Genomic DNA, 21,247 nt, shown 5'->3' with positions numbered 1-21,247 from the left:
CAAAGGTTCGATTCCTCGCACGGTACAAACATTTATATTCATGAGTATGATTGTTTGTATCGGTCTGCGTGTTTTCTATGTACAATATGTATGTATTTACGAAAAAAATATATTTATGTATATGTATCAGTTATCTAGTACCCGTAACACAAGCTTTAGCTAGCTTAACTTGGGTCTAGATGGCGCTGTGTGAATTGTCCTGAGATTATTATTACTAATATTATAAATGTGAAAGTAGTCATGTTTGTTACGCTATCACGCAAAAACTACATGAAATTTTGTACACATATTATTGGAGGTATTAGAGTGAACATAGGATACTTTTTATTAAAATAAACATGTATTTTTGATAAAAAAAAAACTAAAAAATAAAATATCAACATTTTGCTACTCCAGCGCCATCTAGTAATGAAGTTACGCGAAACCTCGGGTAAAAGCTAGTCTATTATAGACTAGCTGTGCCCGCAACTTCGTCCGCGTGTTGACCTTGATTAAATCTAGAAAAATATTTAATAATCAAAAAAGGCAAAGAAAATAGATTCCTAGTTACAGATTCGAAAATGATTATATTCTATACAAACTTTCATCCCCTATTTTTTACCCCCTTAAGTGTAACAATTTTACAAACTTAGTCATATTTATTTATATTTAATGAACAGCCTAAAAATAAGTTTCAAGATTCTAGTTTTAAAAATGACGATACTTCCATAGAACCCTTTATCTCCCGTTTCAACCCCTGACAACCCTTTATTCGCATTTAAAACTAGCTTATGTCCTTTCTCAGGGCCTAGACTATATGTGTACCAAATTTCATTTAAATCGGTACAGTAGTTTTGGCGTGAAAGCGAGACAGACAGACAGAGTTACTTTCTCATCTATTATATTAGTAAATATTAAATGTAGCCTATGTCCTTTCTCAGGGCCTAGACTATATGTGTACCAAATTTCATTTAAATCGGTTTAGTCAAAGCGAGACAGAACCGATTTACTTTCGAAATCTATAATATTAACAATACAAAAGTAGCCTATGTCCTTTCCCACATACTATATGTGAAAAATTTTTATGATTAAATTTCATATTTAAGTATTAAATCTATTACATACTTTAATATAATATTTTATCTATAATATGTGTGTAAATATTAAAAGTAGCCTATAATATAATATATATCCCTACATGTGAAAAAATCTTTTAAATCGGTTCAGTATCAAATCGCAGACGGACAGACAAGATTGAAAATAATATTAGTAAATATATACGTTAAAAAAGCGAGACAGACAGACAGAGTTACTTTCACATCTATGAAACAAATAAAAGGGCCTAGAAAATAAAAATGTAATTTAAATCGTTCAGTATATGGCGTGAAAGCGAGACGGACAGACAGACATTGTCGATTATATTTAGTACCAAAAGTAGCCTATGTCTTTTCTCAGGGTAACGCAGCATGAAATCGAGTCACAACGCGATTTAAATGCGTTTGTGGCCCTGGTAACCACATACTTGCTGCCCACCTTTTTATGATTAAATTTCATATTTAAGAATAAATCTATTATATACTTTAATATAATATTTTATGTCTTCAGTGCCGTGATCACACAGACAATATAATATATATCCCTACAGTTTTTAAATATTATATTATATGTAACTTATAAGGTATTTATAATCGCATGGGAGTCTAAGATTGCCTGAAATATATATAAAAAAAACGGTAAAAAATAAATGAAAAAAAAAATTTATGTATATATATGTATATATATGTATAGTACGTGAAAGCGAGACAGACAGACAGAGTTACTTACGCATTTATAATATTAGGACGGATTATAGAAGGGTACCCATACAGACTTTGTGTACCTCAGGTATGTAATTACGAGGTAATTATTAAAAGGGTGCAGCCTGAGTATATTGATAGTCCACCAATGTCCTACAGTCCCCTGTTATCTACCTTCCTGATTCAATTATAGACCTATTGCGTAGAATATTTGATTATGTGAACTTTACACATGTTGGTCAGTGTTTGAACCAAATGTGTTACCATAGTAAAAATGTAAATAATAAAATCGCCTCTACTTATAGATGTGACTTAAATTACATGAAAAAATAACATCAATTTAAAAAATATAAATCCACATAGAACTTTATGTATGTTATTTTTTTTAATAAATATTAATATGTGTTGACAGGCTCGACATGCGGGTAACAAGGAAACGATTGGGAAGAACGTTAGAAAATCGTAAAGCTGTTAAATCTAAATATATATAACTCAAAGGTGACTGACATAGTGATCTATCAACGCACAACTCAAACCACTGGACGGATCGGGCTGAAATTTGGCATCTCCGCAGGTAGAACTGGATATGACGTTGGCATCCTAATTTTATAAACAGAATCAGGCATGTGCTAAATGCTGATTTTTTACTACAATCCCAAATGTCGATAAAATAGCTGGATGAAAATTTATATACTTATATTATCAATTTTATATATTCATATTTTGGCTGGGACAGGCAGCATGCATAAAGCACTATGACATAAAATCTATGCAAAGGGATAAATTAACGCGAGCGAAGCCGTGGGCAAAAGCTAGTTCGAACATCTATATTAATAATTTCGTCAAGGGGTACGGTAGACTCGAAAGAAACCTTATGTGAATAACAAAACAAAAAAAATATTGATTTCGAGTCGACAACATATATCCGCAAAATTCGAATTATGGAGTATTTCGTTAAATTCTAACTAAGACACTGACAAACAAACCGCCGTCGCCATCTTTTCATTTCACTAGCATTTTCTTCGGTCGTTGACGTTTCGCGAAAATATTGTTTATGACACTTTTTTATGATAAAAGAGTATGTGTTTTTTCTTTAAACCTGAAATTGGCCGATTGCGAGACAAATTTGGCAATTTTTTTTTATTAATTTGTTTTACGGCTCTGGATACAAGTTCTTTTTAGCCCAACTTAGAGTTGTACAAAAAAATAATAATTATTTGTATAAAAACATTTGCACTTTTTATTTACTATATTTATTAAACACAATGAACGAAGCTTTACGTATCTATGCCTTGCTTACTTAATATTCTTTAAGAACCGATGACTACAGAAATATCTACCCGAGCGAAGCCGGATTTTCATCTAGTTTTTATATAATCTCAACACAAAAAGAACAACAGCATTATGTTATCCAATCTTCCGAAATAAGAGATTTTACTAAAAAACAAAATTATTATCTACTAATAAAATTTCAGGGGAATCGGATTGTTAGTTAATGTGGACTGTTAATCCCAGTGCGGACCTCCACGCGGTTCCCCCTGGAAACCATCATGATAAATTACTGGTGAATTTGTCACGATGGGCTAACTGACCTGACCTCATGCTCATCATCCACTGGTCCCCTTCTGTAAATTGTTAGCATAGACCGTTCCGTTATCATACATATAAAATATATAACAATACCTTCCGTTTCTTGAAGGACAATGTTCTCCTCCATAATGTCCTGAGGAGTTTGTATTGTTCAGCGTGCAGCGCTCGGCGCGTTTGCACCTCGGTCATCACAGTCATCACTACAATCACTGTTTACATCATCACTCTATCACAGCTATCACTTCACTATATCACTCCACAGTTTCAGCTGGCATTTACACTTAATAATTTAGATGGTTAAAAAAATTGAAGTCTGAGTAATAGAATATAATAATAATAATCTCAGGACAATTTACACAGCGCCATCTAGACCCAAGTTAAGCTAAAGCCTGTGTTATGGGTACTAGATAACTGAAAAATGAAATGAAAATTCTTCATTGTTCTCTCTTAGTATACAAACAAACATTTATATACCTACATTATTATATAAACAACTGATAACTGATATAACTGATACAAATACATAGATATTTTTTTCATAAATACATACATAGAAAACACCCAGATCGACACAAACAATCATAGTCATGAATACAAATGTTTGTGCCGTGAGAGGAATCGAACCCGCGACCAATAACAAATAAGACTAACTTATGCCCGCATGTTTGTTATTCCTTTGATATTATATGATATCTATCTATGTGTACCTATATATATATATATATATATATATATATCCATTTGGTCCAGTAATCCCAGACATCTGTACGTATTGATCGTAGCGTGATGAAAAGTTTACTATAGCCTGCCCGGGAGTATGAAGAATAATTGTACCAAGTTTCGTTAAAATACGTCGAGTAGTTTTTGTTTATAATATAACGAACATACAGACAGATAGACAAAATTTTTACTGATCGCGTTTTTGGCATCAGTATGGAAAAATCACCCTCTGATAGTTATTTTGGTGTATTTCATATACAGAATTGACCTCTGTACAGATTTATCTATACATATAAATAAAATTGGAGTGTCTGTTGGTAATATTGAAATAACCGTTTCTTACTACGTGCATATGAATATAAATACATGCATCAAACTTGTCAGTTCTTCTCATCTCGAAAGCACTTCGAACTGACGGTAGATCTTGACATATCATAAAAGACCTACATGATTAAAGATGTTTTGATTTGATTTGAGTTTCTTGTCAGTTCTTCTCAACTCGAAAGCACTCCGAACTGACGGTAGATTTGACATATCATAATAGATTCCTACATGATTAAAGATGTTTTGATTTGAATTGAGTTTCTTGACAGTTCTTCTCAACTCAAAGCACTTCGAACTGACGGAGATTTGACATATCATAAAAGACCTACATGATTAAAGATGTTTTGATTTGAATTGAGTTTAATGTCAGTTCTTCTCAACTCGTAAATGCACTTCGATATTGACGGTAGATTTGACATATCATAAAAGACCTCACATGATTAAAGATGTTTTGATTTGAATTGAGTTTCTTGACAGTTCTTCTCATATGTCAAAGCACTTCGAATGATTTAGATTTGACATATCATAAAAAACCTACATGATTAAAGATGTTTTGATTTGAATTGAGTTTCTTGTCAGTTCTTCTCATCTCAAAGCACTTCGAACTGACGGTAGATTTGACATATCATAAAAGACCTACATGATTAAAGATGTTTTGATTTGAATTGAGTTTCTTGTCATGCCAAATTCTCAACTCGGAATGATTTCAAGATGAGAAGAACTGACGGTAGATTTGACATATCAAAATAAAAGACCTACATGATTAAAGATGTTTTGATATATGAATTGAGTTTCTTGTCAGTTCTTCTCAACTCGAAAGCACTTCGAACTGACGGTAATTTGACATATCATAAAAGACCTACATGATTAAAGATATTTTGATTTGATTTGAGTGTCTTGTCAGTTCTACTCATCTCGAAATCATTCCGAACTGTCAGTAGATTTGACATATCATAAGTCTGTAATAGACCTACATGATTAAAGATGTTTTGATTTGATTTGAGTTTCTTGTCAGTTCTTCTCAACTCGAAAGCACTTCGAACTGACGGTAGATTGACATATCATAAAAGCCCTACATGATTAAAGATGTTTTGATTTGATTTGAGTTTCTTGTCAGTTCTTCTCAACTCGAAAGCACTTCGAACTGACGGTAGATTTGACATATCATAAAAGACCTACATGATTAAAGATGTTTTGATTTGATTTGAGTTTCTTGTCAGTTCTTCTCAACTCGAAAGCACTTCGAACTGACGGTAGATTTGACATATCATAAAAGCCCTACATGAATAAAGATATTTTGATTTGATTTGAGTATATATATATAGATAGATAGATATAGATATAGAGCATATTAAATATAAGCATTTCATCATTACATTAACATTATTTGTAATGAGATTAAACTTAATGTAACGTTATCAGCGGACACTAAACCCCGGGATTGTATATCCATACATCACTCATCCTGCAAAAACAAGATAAAATGTATGGTCTGATAATAAAACCCATAAAATTTCCATACATTTCTATACCGGTTACAATACCTTTTTATAAAAATTAAGGAATATATTAGAAATATCGTTGAATTAATTTATAACTTCACTTTTCTAAAATAAAAGTAGCCTAAGTTACTCCTTACTACATCAGCTACCTGCCAAAAAAAGTCCCGTCAAAATCGGTCCAGCCATTTCAGAGATAAGTCGGAACAAACAGACGCACAGACAAAAATTGTATAAAATGTTATTTTGGTGTATGTACAGTATTTATATTCATATGCATGTAGTAAAAAACGATTATTTCAGTATTACAAACAGACACTCCAATTTTATTTATATGTGTAGATAAATCTGTAGAGAGGACAATTCTGTATATGAAATATATTTCCAAAATAACTATCAGGATGTGATTAGCGATCGATACTGATGCCAAAAATGCTATCAGTAAAGTTTTTGTCTGTATGTTCGTTATACAAACAAAAACTACTCGACGGATTTTAACGAAACTTGGTACAATTATTCTTCATACTCCCGGGCAGGTTATAGTATACTTTTCATCACGCTACGATCAATACGAGCACAGCAGTGAAGAGAAATGCTAGGAAAACACATCAAAACCGTCGACGACCTCGGTGGCCTAGCGGTCTAGCACACCGCTTTACGTCCGACGGTATCGGTTTCGATTCCTCGCACGGCACAAACATTTGTATTCATGAGTATGATTGTTTGTATCGGTCTAGTCTTTTTATGTATATTATGTATGTATTTACGAAAAAAAATTATCTATGTATTTGTATCAGTTGTCTAGTGTCCCATAACACAAGCTTTAGCTAGCTTAACTTGGGTCTAGATGGCACTGTGTGAATTATCCTGAGTAAATTGTCCCAAAAAAAAATCCCCACTGAACCGCAATTTTACGAAAATCGACGGACACCAGACGGCTGTATCTTTATATAACATTTTTCAAATTTTTCAAATTCAAAATATCTTTATTCATGTAGGTCTATTATAGACTCTTATGATATGTCAAATCTACCGTCAGTTCGGAATGATATCGAGATGAGAAGAACTGACAAGAAACTCAGCTCGTATTTTTTTCAAATAATAGTGGAACATGTTTATGATAAATACAGTTATTAAAATTCAAATTTGGGAGAATAGTGTGACCACCAGCATATGCTATCGCAACATTCGGCGATTTATATTATATCTCGTATTACTCATACTTGTGTATGTAAACAAGAACTAGGTATGTAATATATACCTAAAAATAGATTATTATATAACACATATAGCGTGATGAATATCTGTAGACGTACAAAGTAGGTTCGTAATAATGCCTACGATTTATGAGAATTTTTTTTTTGGACTACTCTAATGCTGTTGGCCGCAGCTGGCCTTTACAGCTTCACCGGACGATAGGGGGCGAGTGCAGATGGCCCCGTCAGTCCCGTCAAAATCGGTCCAGCCATTGTAAAAGTATTTTGGTGTAGGTACCGTTTTATTATTAGTATTATATTCATATGCATGTAGTAAAAAACGGTTATTTCAATATTACAAACAGACACTCCAATTTTATGACACAAAATAACTTCATGACTACTCTAATGCTGTTGGCCGCAGCTGGCCTTTACAGCTTCACCGGACGATAAGGGGCGAGTACAGATGGCACTCCAAACCAAAGGAAGGACTTATGGAGCGGAAATCTAACCACTTGCTTTCTATACCTTTATGTTGTCCTGGTACTTTCACTGGAGTGTTGCAGTTTAAAGTATACGTCCAGGCCTATGCAAAGTGTCGTCTATATGTGACAGTGCTTTTTTCGGACTACTCTAATGCTGTTGGCCGCAGCTGGCCTTTACAGCTTCACAGGACGATAAGGGGCGAGTGCAGATGGCACTCCAAACCAAAGGAAGGACTTATGGAGTGGCTGAAGTATCTGTCGCTTCTTTTGTGGCGACGATCTTCTATCCTATTTTTTTTTTCATTATCCTGTAGATGTGTTTCATTGTTTTATTTTTAATTATTTATTTATTTTATTAATATATATTTGTGCAGTTTCAGAGGAGCTTCCTCCCGCGTACACTTAGATTGTGGAATGAACTACCTGCCGAGGTTTTCTCGAGAGACTACAGCATGGGGTTTTTCAAGAAGGGTATATAAAGGTTTCTTAAGGGTCGGCAATGCGCATGTGACACCCCTGGTGTTTCAGGCGTCCATAGGCTACGGTAACCGTTTACCATCAGATGGGCCGTATGCTAGTTTGCCACCTAAGTGGTATAAAAAAAAAATTATATTATATTTTGAGGGCACCGCTAGGGGTTCGAACCTCGGTTCAGGCCGTCGTACTTTCCATGCCTGTTTGATATGGAGATTGTTAGAAGATTATCAATCTATAGTTCAGATTTTCTTCTAGTGCATGGGGTGACGAGGGATGGGTGGAGAGGGAGAAAGGGAAGCAAGTCCGTTCTTCTAGACCTAAAGGAGAAGTAGTTAGAGTTAGGTCGGAATGCGGTTTTTATTAATGAAAATGAATACTATTTTTAATGGAGATGCATCTGAAATAGTTTATCTTAAATAGACATAGCCTATTATTTAATTTAAAAAAATCGGAATTAATCGCGAGAAGCTGCTAGTACAGAATATATAACTGAAATCATTAACGGCCTCGGTAGTGAGGTGGTGTAGCAAGTAACGCTGTACTTCCGGTTCGATTCCTCGCACGGTGCACAAATTTGTAGTCATGTGTATGATTGTTTGTATCGGTATGGTTGTTTACTATACATATCTTTACTGATATTATAAATGCGAAAGTAACTCTGTCTGTCTGTCTCGCTTTAACGTCAAAACTACTGAACTGATTTAATTGAAATTTGGTACACAGATAATCTGGGGTCTGAAAAAGGGTTGTAAGGGGTTGAAAGTTGGGATGAAAAATTGTATGGAAGGATTAAAATTATAATGTAAAAAAAAAATACCTTTATAAGCGGCTAAAATGTCCGACATGAATAAATGATTTTTGAATTTGAAATTGTTTTGAATTCTTAATATGAGTAATTAAATATTATCACCAATTTATTTCAAAAATATAATAAATATAATAGACAGATCTTAATTTTGAACGAGTTGAAGCAAATTTATTTTTATTTTTAAAATGACAGAAGCTTACGGCCCGCCTGATGGTTAGCGGTAACCGTCGCCTATATACATGAATAGCACTATAGACATCAAGTTGCCATTCCAGACGACTAAAATTTTTTGGACATGCTTTCTTGCTATTGGCCTCAGCTGGCCTTTACAGCTTCACCGGACGGTAGGCGAGTGCAGATGGCACTCCAAACCAAAGGAAGGACTTATGGAGCGGCTGAAAGACAACTCCCGCCTGACGGATATGGTATACCACTCATATGTTAGCATTCTGAATGACTATGAAGTCATGTCGCTTATTCTGTAATTTCACTGCTTAATCTGCACCCTACAACCGAAACACAAGGGAAAGGGGATTGTTAGTAATGTGGACTGATGATCTTATTGCTAGCAATGTACCATATTAGGTCCACGCGATTCCCCCTGGAAACCATCGTGATAAATTCTCGGTGAATCACGATTGGCTAACTGACCTGACCTCATGCTCATCTTATCATCCTCCACTGGTGCCCCGCCAGCGTAAACCGTTAGCGCAGGCGGGTGCACCATTCCATTATCATCTATACATCTATACATATAAAAATTGGAGTGTCTGTTTATGATATTGAAATAACCGTTTTTACTACATACATATGAATATAAATACGCTACATACACCAAAATAACATTTTTTACAATTTTTGTCTGTCTGTCTGTTTGTTCCGGCTAATCTCTGAAATGGCTGGACCGATTATGACAGGACTTTTTTTAGCAGGTAACTGATGTAGTAAGCACTACTTTTTAGAAAAATAAAGTAAAAATCCACGCGGACGAAGTCGCTGTAACAGCTAGTACATAAATAAAAACCGAAACAGCTTACAAAGCAAGCTGCTTGGCAGCTGAAATATGAAATATGTAAGCCTATGGATCTATAAAACAGTCTTAACACTGCACAGCTGGTTTTACATTTATAATTTGCTTACTTAAATCATTCTATTTACCCAGACTTCGAGTTAAAAACTGAATATATTATAATGCAAACAATTTTAAACAGCACTTATCACAGAAACCGGTACTAAATTACTTACACATACATCACTTAACACTAAAAAGTTAAAATTTCTTTTAATTATCACAGCAGTTCTTATCACACGCGTGTTATACCAGGCAGAGCAACCGAAACTATAAAAACTCGTATATGCAATATAACATTACTAAATGGTTGATAACAAATACAAAATATCATTACATAACATAATATATATATCACTAAATATATACGATCAAAATTGAACTATACACACATACATTATGAATCTATATACCATGACAATGTTGTAATCTTACAACGTTTATGAATAATCAACATAGATAAACACTGAAAAACGTATGTACACTCCATAAATAATCGTATCCCTATGACGATACAGTATATTTCCATTTGACAGTGGACGTATAGGAAAACGTTATAGAAACCGCCGATCTGAAGAAATACATAAGTGTGAGGGAGAGAAAGAATAATATGATCTCGACAAGGTCATTGTTTAACACCAATAATAAACATACTAAATATTATATATTTGTATTACGTTTTGTGCAAAACTCGTTATGTTATAGTGTAAACAGAAAAGTGCGGACGGCCGCGAGAAATCGCTATTGTTTTAGTTAAATACAAATATAGACATAGATACACATAGATGGCGCGAGATAATCAATCTATTAGATATATCCACAATAACATACATAGATATATGTTTATCTAGTACTAAAAACATAATCACATTTAAATATAGGTAAATTTTGACCGATTTTTGCGTACGTCTAAAAATCTCGTAACTGTTCGAGGATACAGTTAGCTTGATATATATATGATCTTGGATTAACAATATTTATTTTGTGATAATTTCCCAAAACTGACTTTAATACTATCCATACAAAAATGTCTAATGGAATATTTAAGAATCGAGGAAATTTCTTTCAGTAAGCAAACCCCTTTAAAAATATTACGAGCAATTCTGTTTTTCTGTTGAATAACTTGACATTTTCCTGTAGGCAAGTTTCGGTTTTACTTCTTACTAAATTCTTACTGTATGATGCCCATATCATTCTATACCGATGATGAAATGATGTCCACAGTAATATTTCATCATTTTATCACATCACCAATGACAAATAATGTATGTTAAACGAAATAGAAATGGAAATAGTCTTTATTAAAATAAACTTAATAAAATCACTTTTGAAATCATATTTTTATGATTCCACCGCTCATTCGGAAAGCAGACTCATCACAAGAAGAATGAGAAAGAACCTTGCCTGTTGGTCTTTTAAATAAAATACACAGTAACAAGAAGGAGGCATGTGATAATCAACATAGATTCATCACTACACACTCATTCTCTGTGCAATCAGATAATATTGTCAACAGACAATTTTAAGTTTTGTCTTCATAAACTGATGAATTTCTCTCATCAGGAATCTTCTTCGTTTGTGGTTGGATTCGATTGTTCGAGTTTAAAACTCTACTTTAAAAATCGAATAAATATTATAGACATTACTGGCAGTGGCGTAGTTTTTTTTATTATAATGGAATGGTGCACCCGCCTGCGCTAACGGTTTACGCTGGCGGGGACCAGTGGAAGATGATAAGATGAGCATGAGGTCAGGTCAGTTAGCCCATCGTGACAAATTCATCAGTAATTTATCACGATGGTTTCCAGGGGGAACCGCGTGGAGGTCAACCTGACATGGTACATTGCTACACAATGAGCTACAGTATACAATGACATCATCAGTCCACATTACTAACAATCCCCTTTCCCTCCAGCAGTGGAGTAGTTAGGTAACCAAGGTCCCAAAAATGGGACCCCATTTTTTGATTTGTCCCAGGGTCCATTGCTCACCAGTGAGGCCTACATTACAGTTTTATTAAAACGCACATATCCGTCAGCACGCAATCCGTAAAATTGACAACACTCCCAACCCACAGAAAGAATTTAGGAGAATTCCGAAGGTATAACTTTCGTATTTCGACGGCCTCGGTGGTCTAGCGGTTTAGCACACCGCCTTACTACCGATGGTCGCGGGTTCGATTCCTCGGACGCACAAACATTTGTATTCATGAATATGATTGTTTGTATCGGTCTGGGTGTTTTCTATAAATATGTATGTATTTACGAAAAAAAAATATCTATGTATTTGTATCAGTTGTCTAGTACCCATAACACAAGATTTAGCTAGCTTAACTTGGGTCTAGATGGCGCTGTGTGAATTGTCCTGAGATTATTATATATATATATATTTCTCGCATTAGTTGCCATGATTAAAGTCAGGGTTGTAACCTATCATATTTATTTTGAAAAATATATATTCAAAAGTTCAGTTCTATCGAGTTTTTCTGGTAAGGGTTCGAGGGCCCCATGAGCTTGAGGGCCCCGGGGCACTGCCCCGCCTAAGTAGCTACGCCACTGAATACTGGAGTTTTTACCAACAAAGTTCCTATCTGGTGAACCTCCACGTGGAAATGATCGTAGATCATGGTAATTTCCCCATGATAGGCTGACTGACCTAACTTCATGCTCATCCTATCATCCTTCACTAGGATCGTATCTTTAGTAGGTGCATACCGTTAGTGCACTCGAATGCTCCATTCTATAAATATCCATTAAAAACACGAATATTTCTCCTTAGCAAGTACTATGACGAGGTCGAGTGGAATGAGCAGTCATGGTCACTAAAATGTCCAGACATGCGGCGGCGTGGTGGCCCGGGTCATTGGGGTTCCTAAAAATTGGTCGAGCGCCGTGATGGCTGGCTCATCCGTCATACTCGTGAACGAGTGCTGCTTGTAGGGACTGGTCTACTCTTATCACTACGACTGATTTAATCTCATTGTATATGTATATTTGACCCAAAAAAATTAGTGCTGGTTGGTAGTTTGTATTCACACGTTTCGACTTGTAAAATGTGAACTTACAAGGATTATTTAAAAGAGCAACACACAAGTTTCTTGCTCGTTCTTCTTGTGATAAGACAGCTTTCCGAATGAGCGGTAGATTAAAAAAATGTGATGACTATTCAAAAGTGCTTCAATGTAAGTTTATTTGAATAAATGATTTTCTATTCTATTCTATTCTATACGTAATAAGGATAAAGGCTTTAAGAAATATATAAGATTATGAATAGAAGAAAGCATCCAGAAAGTCCTCTAATTAAAACTAAGAATCCTGCAATTCTCCTGACGGGTCTAGGTAGCGAACTTTGAAAAGGGCGAGCACAATATGTAGATGTATGCAGATCAGCACAATAGATCTATACAGGTGGCAGTAGAAATAGAAATAGAAATAATCTTTATTCAAATAAACTCATTACAAGCACTTTTGAATAGTCATATTTTGATTCTACCACTCATTCGGAATGCAGATTCATCACAAGAAGAATGAGCAAGAAACTTGTGTGTTGCTCTGTTTAATAGATGTTTTTTTGTATAAATAATTACAGTACAACAAGTAAGAGGCATGCGATAATCAACATAGAAATCGCTACGCACTCATTATTAGTGTAATCAGATAATATTGTCAGTGCTATGGATTTTAAGTTTTTCTATAAAAACATTATTATCGTTAACGAATTCTTCAATTTTATAGTAAGCTTTTTTGCAAAGGAACTGTTTTATTTGACATTTAAATCTTTTTTCTGGCAGATTTATAACAGACTCTGGTATTTTATTGTAAAACCTTACGCAATTGCCATAAAACGAATTACTAACTTTAGCCAAACGACATTTAGGTAAAATCAGTTTGTTATTGTTACGTAAGCTTTTATTGGTGCAATCACTAACTCTTTTGAAACTGTCTATATTATTCCTGACTGTGCTACAGGTCTTAGTACCTGACAATAGCCTACAACCCTCAATAAAAAAAATGATTGCAAAGGTCCGTAAGAACAATATTACTTAATATAACTGCATGCTTAACACGTTGAAGACCGCACTCAAAAACATATAGGGACTGGCATTGTATTATTGTTAATTACGTATACAATATTTAAATATGTTATCATTGTACAGTAATGTGATTATCTACCCTCGATGATCTAGCGGATTAGCACACCGCCTTACTTTCCTCGCACGGCACAAACACTTGTATTCATGAGTATGATTGTTTGTATCGGTCTGAGTGTTTTCTATGTATTTACGAAAAAAATCTATGTATTTGTATCAGCTATCTAGTACTCATAACTCGAGCTTTAGATAGCTTAACTTGGGACTAGATGGCGCCCTGTGAATTGTCCTGAGCTACTTACATATATATATATATTATTATTATTTAACCCCTAGATTTATTTCAGTGTGAATTGTCCTGAGCTTATTATTATTCATCATCATCATATATATTTATCGTCGTAATATGTTTTTCTCTTTTTCTTTTTCTCTTCCATTCATCTCTGTTCGCAGTCATCGCGTTATTTACTTCCTTTCTTACCATATCATCTTTCACACAGTCCATCCATCTCTTTTTCGGCCTTCCTCTGCTCTTATAACCATCCACATTCATATGTAACACCTTTCTTAAAAGGTGTTACAGCTTATTATTATTATTATATATATATTATTTAACCCCTAGATTTATTTCATCCCAACGTGTAAATTTACTTTCGTTGCGGGGTGACCCACCGGTGAGCATGCGGCCTTTAACATGTTAGTATGTTGCGCATAAATTAGGCAAATAGACGACATTTAATTTTTTTTTAAAGACATAAATAAATAAGAAATGCATACCTCTTCCTCGAGTGCGACTGGAAATTGTGTCAGAGGCTTCACAGCGCAGTCTTCTAATGCTGATTTTCGTCTGAAAAAAAGCAATGAGCTATATATATACATAACAGCATCTATCTATATCTATATATATAACTATCTATATCTATATATATCTATGTCCATATATCTGTCTATTCCATTAACATCCATTAAAAAAAAACGTAGTTTTTTGGTGTATCTGCCTTTCTCTTTACCTATATATATATATATATATATAACGTGATAACGTGATATATATACGTGATAACGTGATGTCTGTAATACTGTTGATGTATATAGGTGATGTTTAAAGCTTAAATTCCGTTTCAGGCAGAGCGTTGACTTGTTTAAACTGCGAATTACGAGTCATGAAATCATCTGACTTTTTTATTCAACTGTCGGTAAAGAAATGATCTTACCTCAGCAGTATTATCTTGAAAACTGGACCAACCAATCCTTTGATAATTGCCGACGCGTTGAGATGACATCTTCCATGCAGTACTATGCCGTTCACCTGAAATAAACATAATAGTAATAAAGATAATTTACACAGCTAGTCTAAATATATATAACTCAAAGGTGACTGATATAGTGATCTATCAACACACAGCCCAACCCACTGGACAGATCCGGCTGAAATTTGGCATGCGGCAGGTAGATGTTATGACGTAGGCATCCGCTAAGGAAGAATTTTGATTAATTCTATCCCCAACGGGATAAAATATGGGATGAAAATTTGTATGAAAAAAATATCTATTAATATGTATCAGTTATCTAGTACTCATAACACAAGCTTTAGCTAGCTTAACTTGGGTCTAGATGGCGCTGTGTGAATTGTCCTGAGATTATTATTATTATTATATTTTTTTTTCTCAGCTTTTGCTGGTTTTCTAAGTGTGGTCTTATTATTATTATTATTATATAATATTCATGGAATTTTAAAAAAAAATTTTAAAAAATTATATAATATCAATGGTCGAGTGCAATGATGGCTGGCCCATCCGGTATACTGGTGAACGGGTGCTGCTTGTGGACTGGTCTGTTCGGGTTACAAACACGGGTTAGACTATTGGCTTTTGACAAAATTGCAATAGCATATGCTGGTGGTCACTCTATTCTCCCAAATTTGAATTTAAAAATGAATCTGTTATTGTACACATGTATGTACAACCTTATTTGAAACAGTGCCTGCGACTTCGTCCGCGTGGAATATAACTTTATTTTTCTAAAATAAAAGTACCCTTATTATATGAGCTACCTGCCAAAAAAAGTCCCGTCAAAATCGGTCCAGCCAGTAAAAAATGTTATCTTGATAAAAAAACGGTTAATTCAATATTACAAACAGACATTCCAATTTTATTTATATGTATAAATGAATACGAGCTGTTTCTTGTTAGTTCTTCTCATCTCGAAATCATACCGAACTGACGGTAGATTTGACATATCATAAGAGTATATAATAGACCTACATGAATAAAGATATTTTGATTTAGGTTTTTTTTACTTGATGAATGATCCTCTTCCTCATAGCGTGCAATATATTAAAGCGCGAGGAAACAATGGCTGTGAACGAGTCTATAGGCAGGCACGTAAAATATACGCAGAACTATAATGTTTCAATCAAAACCAACATTAAAACGGGAATAGTTCCAGTTACTTCACGAGCCAAATTAAGGGCGAACAGTTGTTAGCGAGCGTAGCGGACGCGGAGGCGGATTTGGATATCATCTATTCATATGTATATTTAGATAGATTAACAGCTGGTTTTAACTGACGATAATATATAATACTAGCTGTCCCGGCAAACGTTGTTTTGCCCTAAAATAAAAAAAAAATTAGGGGTGGATTACCCTTTAACATTTAGGGGGATGAAAAATAGATGTAGGCCGATTCTCAGACCTACTCAATACGCTCATAAAATTTCATGAGAATCAGTCAAGCCGTTTCGGAGGAGTATGGGAACGAAAACTGTGACACGAGATTTTTATATATAAGACGAGAATTTTATATATAAGATAAAATCTGTTTATATTGCTCGGCTCAGTCACGGTGGACTAACGGTTTAGCAGACAGGTTTACATCCGAAAGTAGCGGGTCCAATACCTAGAGCGGTACAAAAGTTTGTCTTAGGTATGGTAGATTGTTCAATACAAGCAACCATAATCAGAACAAATGTTTGGACAGTTATACAACACACACACACAGGCACACACACACAACCATAAAAGTATAAACAAATTCATCATATAAGATACTAAAATATAAAGAGAATTACAACTATATTATCTGAAATCTTATTGGAAGCTATAAATAATGTCTTGAAATAAACAATTAGTATAATCACTGCATAATGTAATGATCATAGATAGATAGAAAATTCTATATTCACAATTACAGACACACAACATATATAGATACAGAAACAACACGAATAATAAATCAATATATGACTTTATGTGATACCACTCCTAAGTGAAAAGGCAGCCAACTCAGCATAATGCTTACAGATAACTCTGCAGCCTGTATTCTATGACTGCTTACTTATACTATGCTTATTACTAAGAAAATAACATAAATATTAAACTTCGAGCTCTTTATCAAATATATAAAGTATGAATAAACTGTAAATAATGTGATGAATTATTATTAAACTACTTATACTACCTAAATACTATAACAATTTATTTACACATATATTAACGATATGGTGAAAGACTCCGCAAGACTGATGATGACGAAGATATGCAGACAATGCTTCCTAAGTTGGCCGTAAGCCAGATAATAAAGCTCTCAGATACTATCTAAATCCTGTAATTATGCAGTAGTAGATATTTTTTTATTGTTTTTCAATTCAGGTTTCCAATGTTGTGTCCTCATATATATTTAAATAACTTGAATGGGTATATAATGTTTTAATTGCATTCAAGATATCTTTTTATACAAACAAAAGGAGTAAAAATTAAATAGTCAAAAATGTAGAAATTGTAATAATTGAATAACCATTGTGGAAGGAAATAACATCTGTAACACAGGAATTCCTTAGAACAGATTTACGAATAAATTAGTGTCGTTGTGTAAAAATGAATAAATATATTAAAAAAATATATATATAGTACAATGTATATTAGATATTTCTGGCTATATTAAATTGCAAAAAAAATAGTAGTATAGTAGTAGTTTTGTCTGCAAACGTCATAACAAAATTTTGCTATATATATATATATATATAAAAAAGGCAAACGTGGTTTTGCAATATAAATTAATAACGCTATAAAAAAATAGTTTGATGATGAAGGGTAAAATTTAGGATTGTAGGTATTTTTGTATGTTGTATCATAAAAAAATACAAACTAAAAATTTTAGTCTAAAAAATAAAAAAAAATTTGTGTGACAATCATTTTTAGATGTTGGCCGATTCTCAGACCTACTCAAAACGCTCACAAAATTTCATGAAGAATGTAAGTTTCGGAGTTGGGAACGACTGTGACACGAGAATTTTATATATAAGATATATACAAACATCAATACGGTCAAAGCTAGTGATACCACTCCTGCGTTGCCATTCGAGGGACTATATTACATGCCTCTTATCCTGTAATATGACTGCTAAATGATTAATTGATTACTTTTGTATACAGCTTACAAACCAAGCTGCTTTTTGATAAATCAAGAGACAGAGGTAACCAAGCAGACATCTTTCTACCTATGGTAGTAGTCAGTGAAATTATTATTTCCGATTTAACGCCATAACTCTCAGTCACGACCGCTACATTCCTCACTTGATTTTTCCAGAATACTAAAATGATACAGTCTAATTCATGTTAATATATGCAAATACGTGAGCTATTGTTTCTTTATGTACAATTCTGGTTTCCAACATTTGTGACTCCATTGTACCGACTAATGGCGAGCGTAGTTTCAAGATAAAAACTAACACAAATGGACATACATTTGAAATAGTCTAAAAATGAGAACTATTATAATAATAATAATATGAAAAGCAAACACTTTGTACAACTTTACGACAATTAAGTGAATGGTCGTGTATGAAAAGAATAGCTAAAGTACAGGCTGTTACATAAGAGCGTGGCCAGTGTTAAATAATAGCAGGTATAGATTTTTTAAAACGCACAATAATTGTTTAATTTGCTGTCAATATAAATTGGATATATGGAAAGAATTATAAAGATAAATTAAAAATGAAGATATATAGCCTTACAATTCACACGTTTTACCTAGTACCCAAATTGTAAAGCTCTCTTTAGCTTTAGATTTACTGTGTGAATTGACTTGGATTAACGATATTTGCCATTCCGGTTATTAAAAAAAATACTTTCACGGTTTTGAAGAACCATGTAGTTTAGGAGTTGGGAGACTAGAAATCGATGGACTGAATACATCGGACGTGAATATAACAATAGACTGGACCCTTCGGATTGATGCCACAAAAAGTATATCAGTCTTATGATTAATGATTAGGAGGAAGCGTACAAAAACAACATTTTTGGTAACATCAAGTTAGACTAGGCGAATGAACGCTTACTATATTAATAATAATGATAAATTTGGTGATTTTCACCCCCAAAGCCTAGTCTACCATCCCATCATTAAGGAGAATACTAAAATGAATTGCAAATTAATAATAACAATAAGAATATGATAAATACACAGCTCAAGAAACAAGTTTTCTTCTTTTCAATGGCAAGTAATATTGCGACGACTTTTGCGCATTCTGTCGCATTTTTTAGATCTTGCTTTGTGCAGGATGATGGGCACAAAGGACAGGCAATAGATGGGCCATAGCCTGGGATGGCGCGTCGCAGTCGCAAGTCTCCCTTGAAGCGACACCCCATTTTACCAAGTGTACCTGAAAAGCTCTATCCATCTAGGTATAATCAATGAGAAAGCGATTTCCAAGTGGGTCATTGCAGGTGATTAGAATTTAGAATTTGCGCAGTGCGTGCATAGTCATATTAATAATAATAGTCTCACACACCTGTTTTTTAGAATAGAAGGAAGTGGAATGAGAAGGATATCTGAGAAGGAGGTTGTTAACATATAGCTACTGTTCTTCCGAGAAATGTGAAACTGTCTTTTAGATAATCAGGAGTGTGGGGGTTAAAGAGAATTATCTACTTTTTTATATTACTGTGTCTTGTCTTTATGTGCCTTTAACGCAAATAACAGTTTTATCTATGTATCTATAAAGATATTTGGAATTTCTTAGTCTGTGTGACCCGTAACTCTAAATAGCGAATAATTTCGTGAACATGAAATAAATTATACTATTTATTTTACTATCATTATACTGCCCCTCTTATCGATCCCCGTCCAATTCAAACGGGGATCGAAATTACGACGACCTGAGCCGCGGTTCCAACCCCTAGCGGTGCTCTCAGACTAAAGTCGTATCCGTCAGGCGGGAGTTGGCTAGCCGCTCCATAAGTCCTTCCTTTGATTTGGAGTGCTATCTGCACTCCCCCCTATCGTCCAGTGAACCTGTAAAGGCCAGCTACGGCCAACAGCAGTAGAGTAGTCCGAAAAATAAACTATTTATTTAAACCTTCATCAGTGTACAGGTTGATGCAGTCATGACTCCCAAACTGACGTGAGCCGGCATAGCAGGAGTCAGTCAGTGTATAAGTCCAGATATAACTTCACGACTACTATCTAAATTGGGCAGCCAGAGGTTATGCTGACATCCCGTTTATTACTTTTTAATCCCACGTTCAGGAGTCAGTCTTCTTCGGTCGCACGAATTTGTTCAGTGGGTTGTTATTAATGTTTTAATTACCGGAGAATCTTTTTTATTTAACAAAAAGGAGCCAAAATTATGTCCCTAATGTAGACATGTAGGACATTTTAGCCGAACTTTGTATTTTTTTCCCTACCGTCCAGTTCGGTAGAACCAATTGAGAAGAACTGGCATGAAACTCAATTGAATAACTTTTTTTTAAAAGCCAGTTTATTTACAATGTATATTTATATAGGTGTCTATATCTAACATTAAATGAAAATCCAGTGCATGAACAACTATTGCCATGCACGCTCGTCATTCAAGTAATCATTTGCTCAGTAAATATGATTTATATATAAAACACATAGTGGTCAATATATGATTAAGTATTTATTATTAGTTTATTTGTTTTATTTGTATGTCTGTTTATTTGTTCTTGCTAATCACTAAAATAAGACGGGGTAACGGTTTGTATGTCAGATATAAATTTCAGACAATCATTTTCTATGCAGACAGATTTGAACCCACGACATTGGGTGTAAGTCGGGTTGTAAGTCACTGTACCACAACGGTCTCAATTATACTGATATCAATGAGATGAATATACAATTTTGTTTACGATATTGTTTTTGGATTGGCTCCAAGTTGGTAAGTCAAGTTGATTGCTTTTGTATCGTTACAA

At 34.2% G+C, this 21,247-nt stretch overlaps 1 protein-coding gene across 1 annotated transcript in view; it reads right to left on the bottom strand.

Moving 5' to 3' along the window:
- Positions 1–21,247, bottom strand: part of LOC131855421 (inaD-like protein) — a 232,420-nt gene that overhangs the window by 37,947 nt on the left and 173,226 nt on the right. Inside the window, exons 26-27 of the mRNA XM_059206696.1 lie at positions 15,248–15,342; positions 14,811–14,880 (exon numbers count right to left, since the gene is read on the bottom strand). Coding sequence (XP_059062679.1) covers positions 14,811–14,880; positions 15,248–15,342 — 165 coding nt within the window. The remainder of the gene's footprint in view (positions 1–14,810; positions 14,881–15,247; positions 15,343–21,247) is intronic.

This window comes from Achroia grisella, unplaced genomic scaffold (assembly GCF_030625045.1).
Source record: "Achroia grisella isolate CSIRO2021 unplaced genomic scaffold, CSIRO_AGI_Agris_v1 utg1419, whole genome shotgun sequence".
In the NCBI taxonomy this organism is placed as follows: Eukaryota; Metazoa; Arthropoda; class Insecta; order Lepidoptera; family Pyralidae; genus Achroia; species Achroia grisella.
Note: the sequence above shows the minus strand (reverse complement) of the source record. Positions and strands in the feature narration are given on the sequence as shown.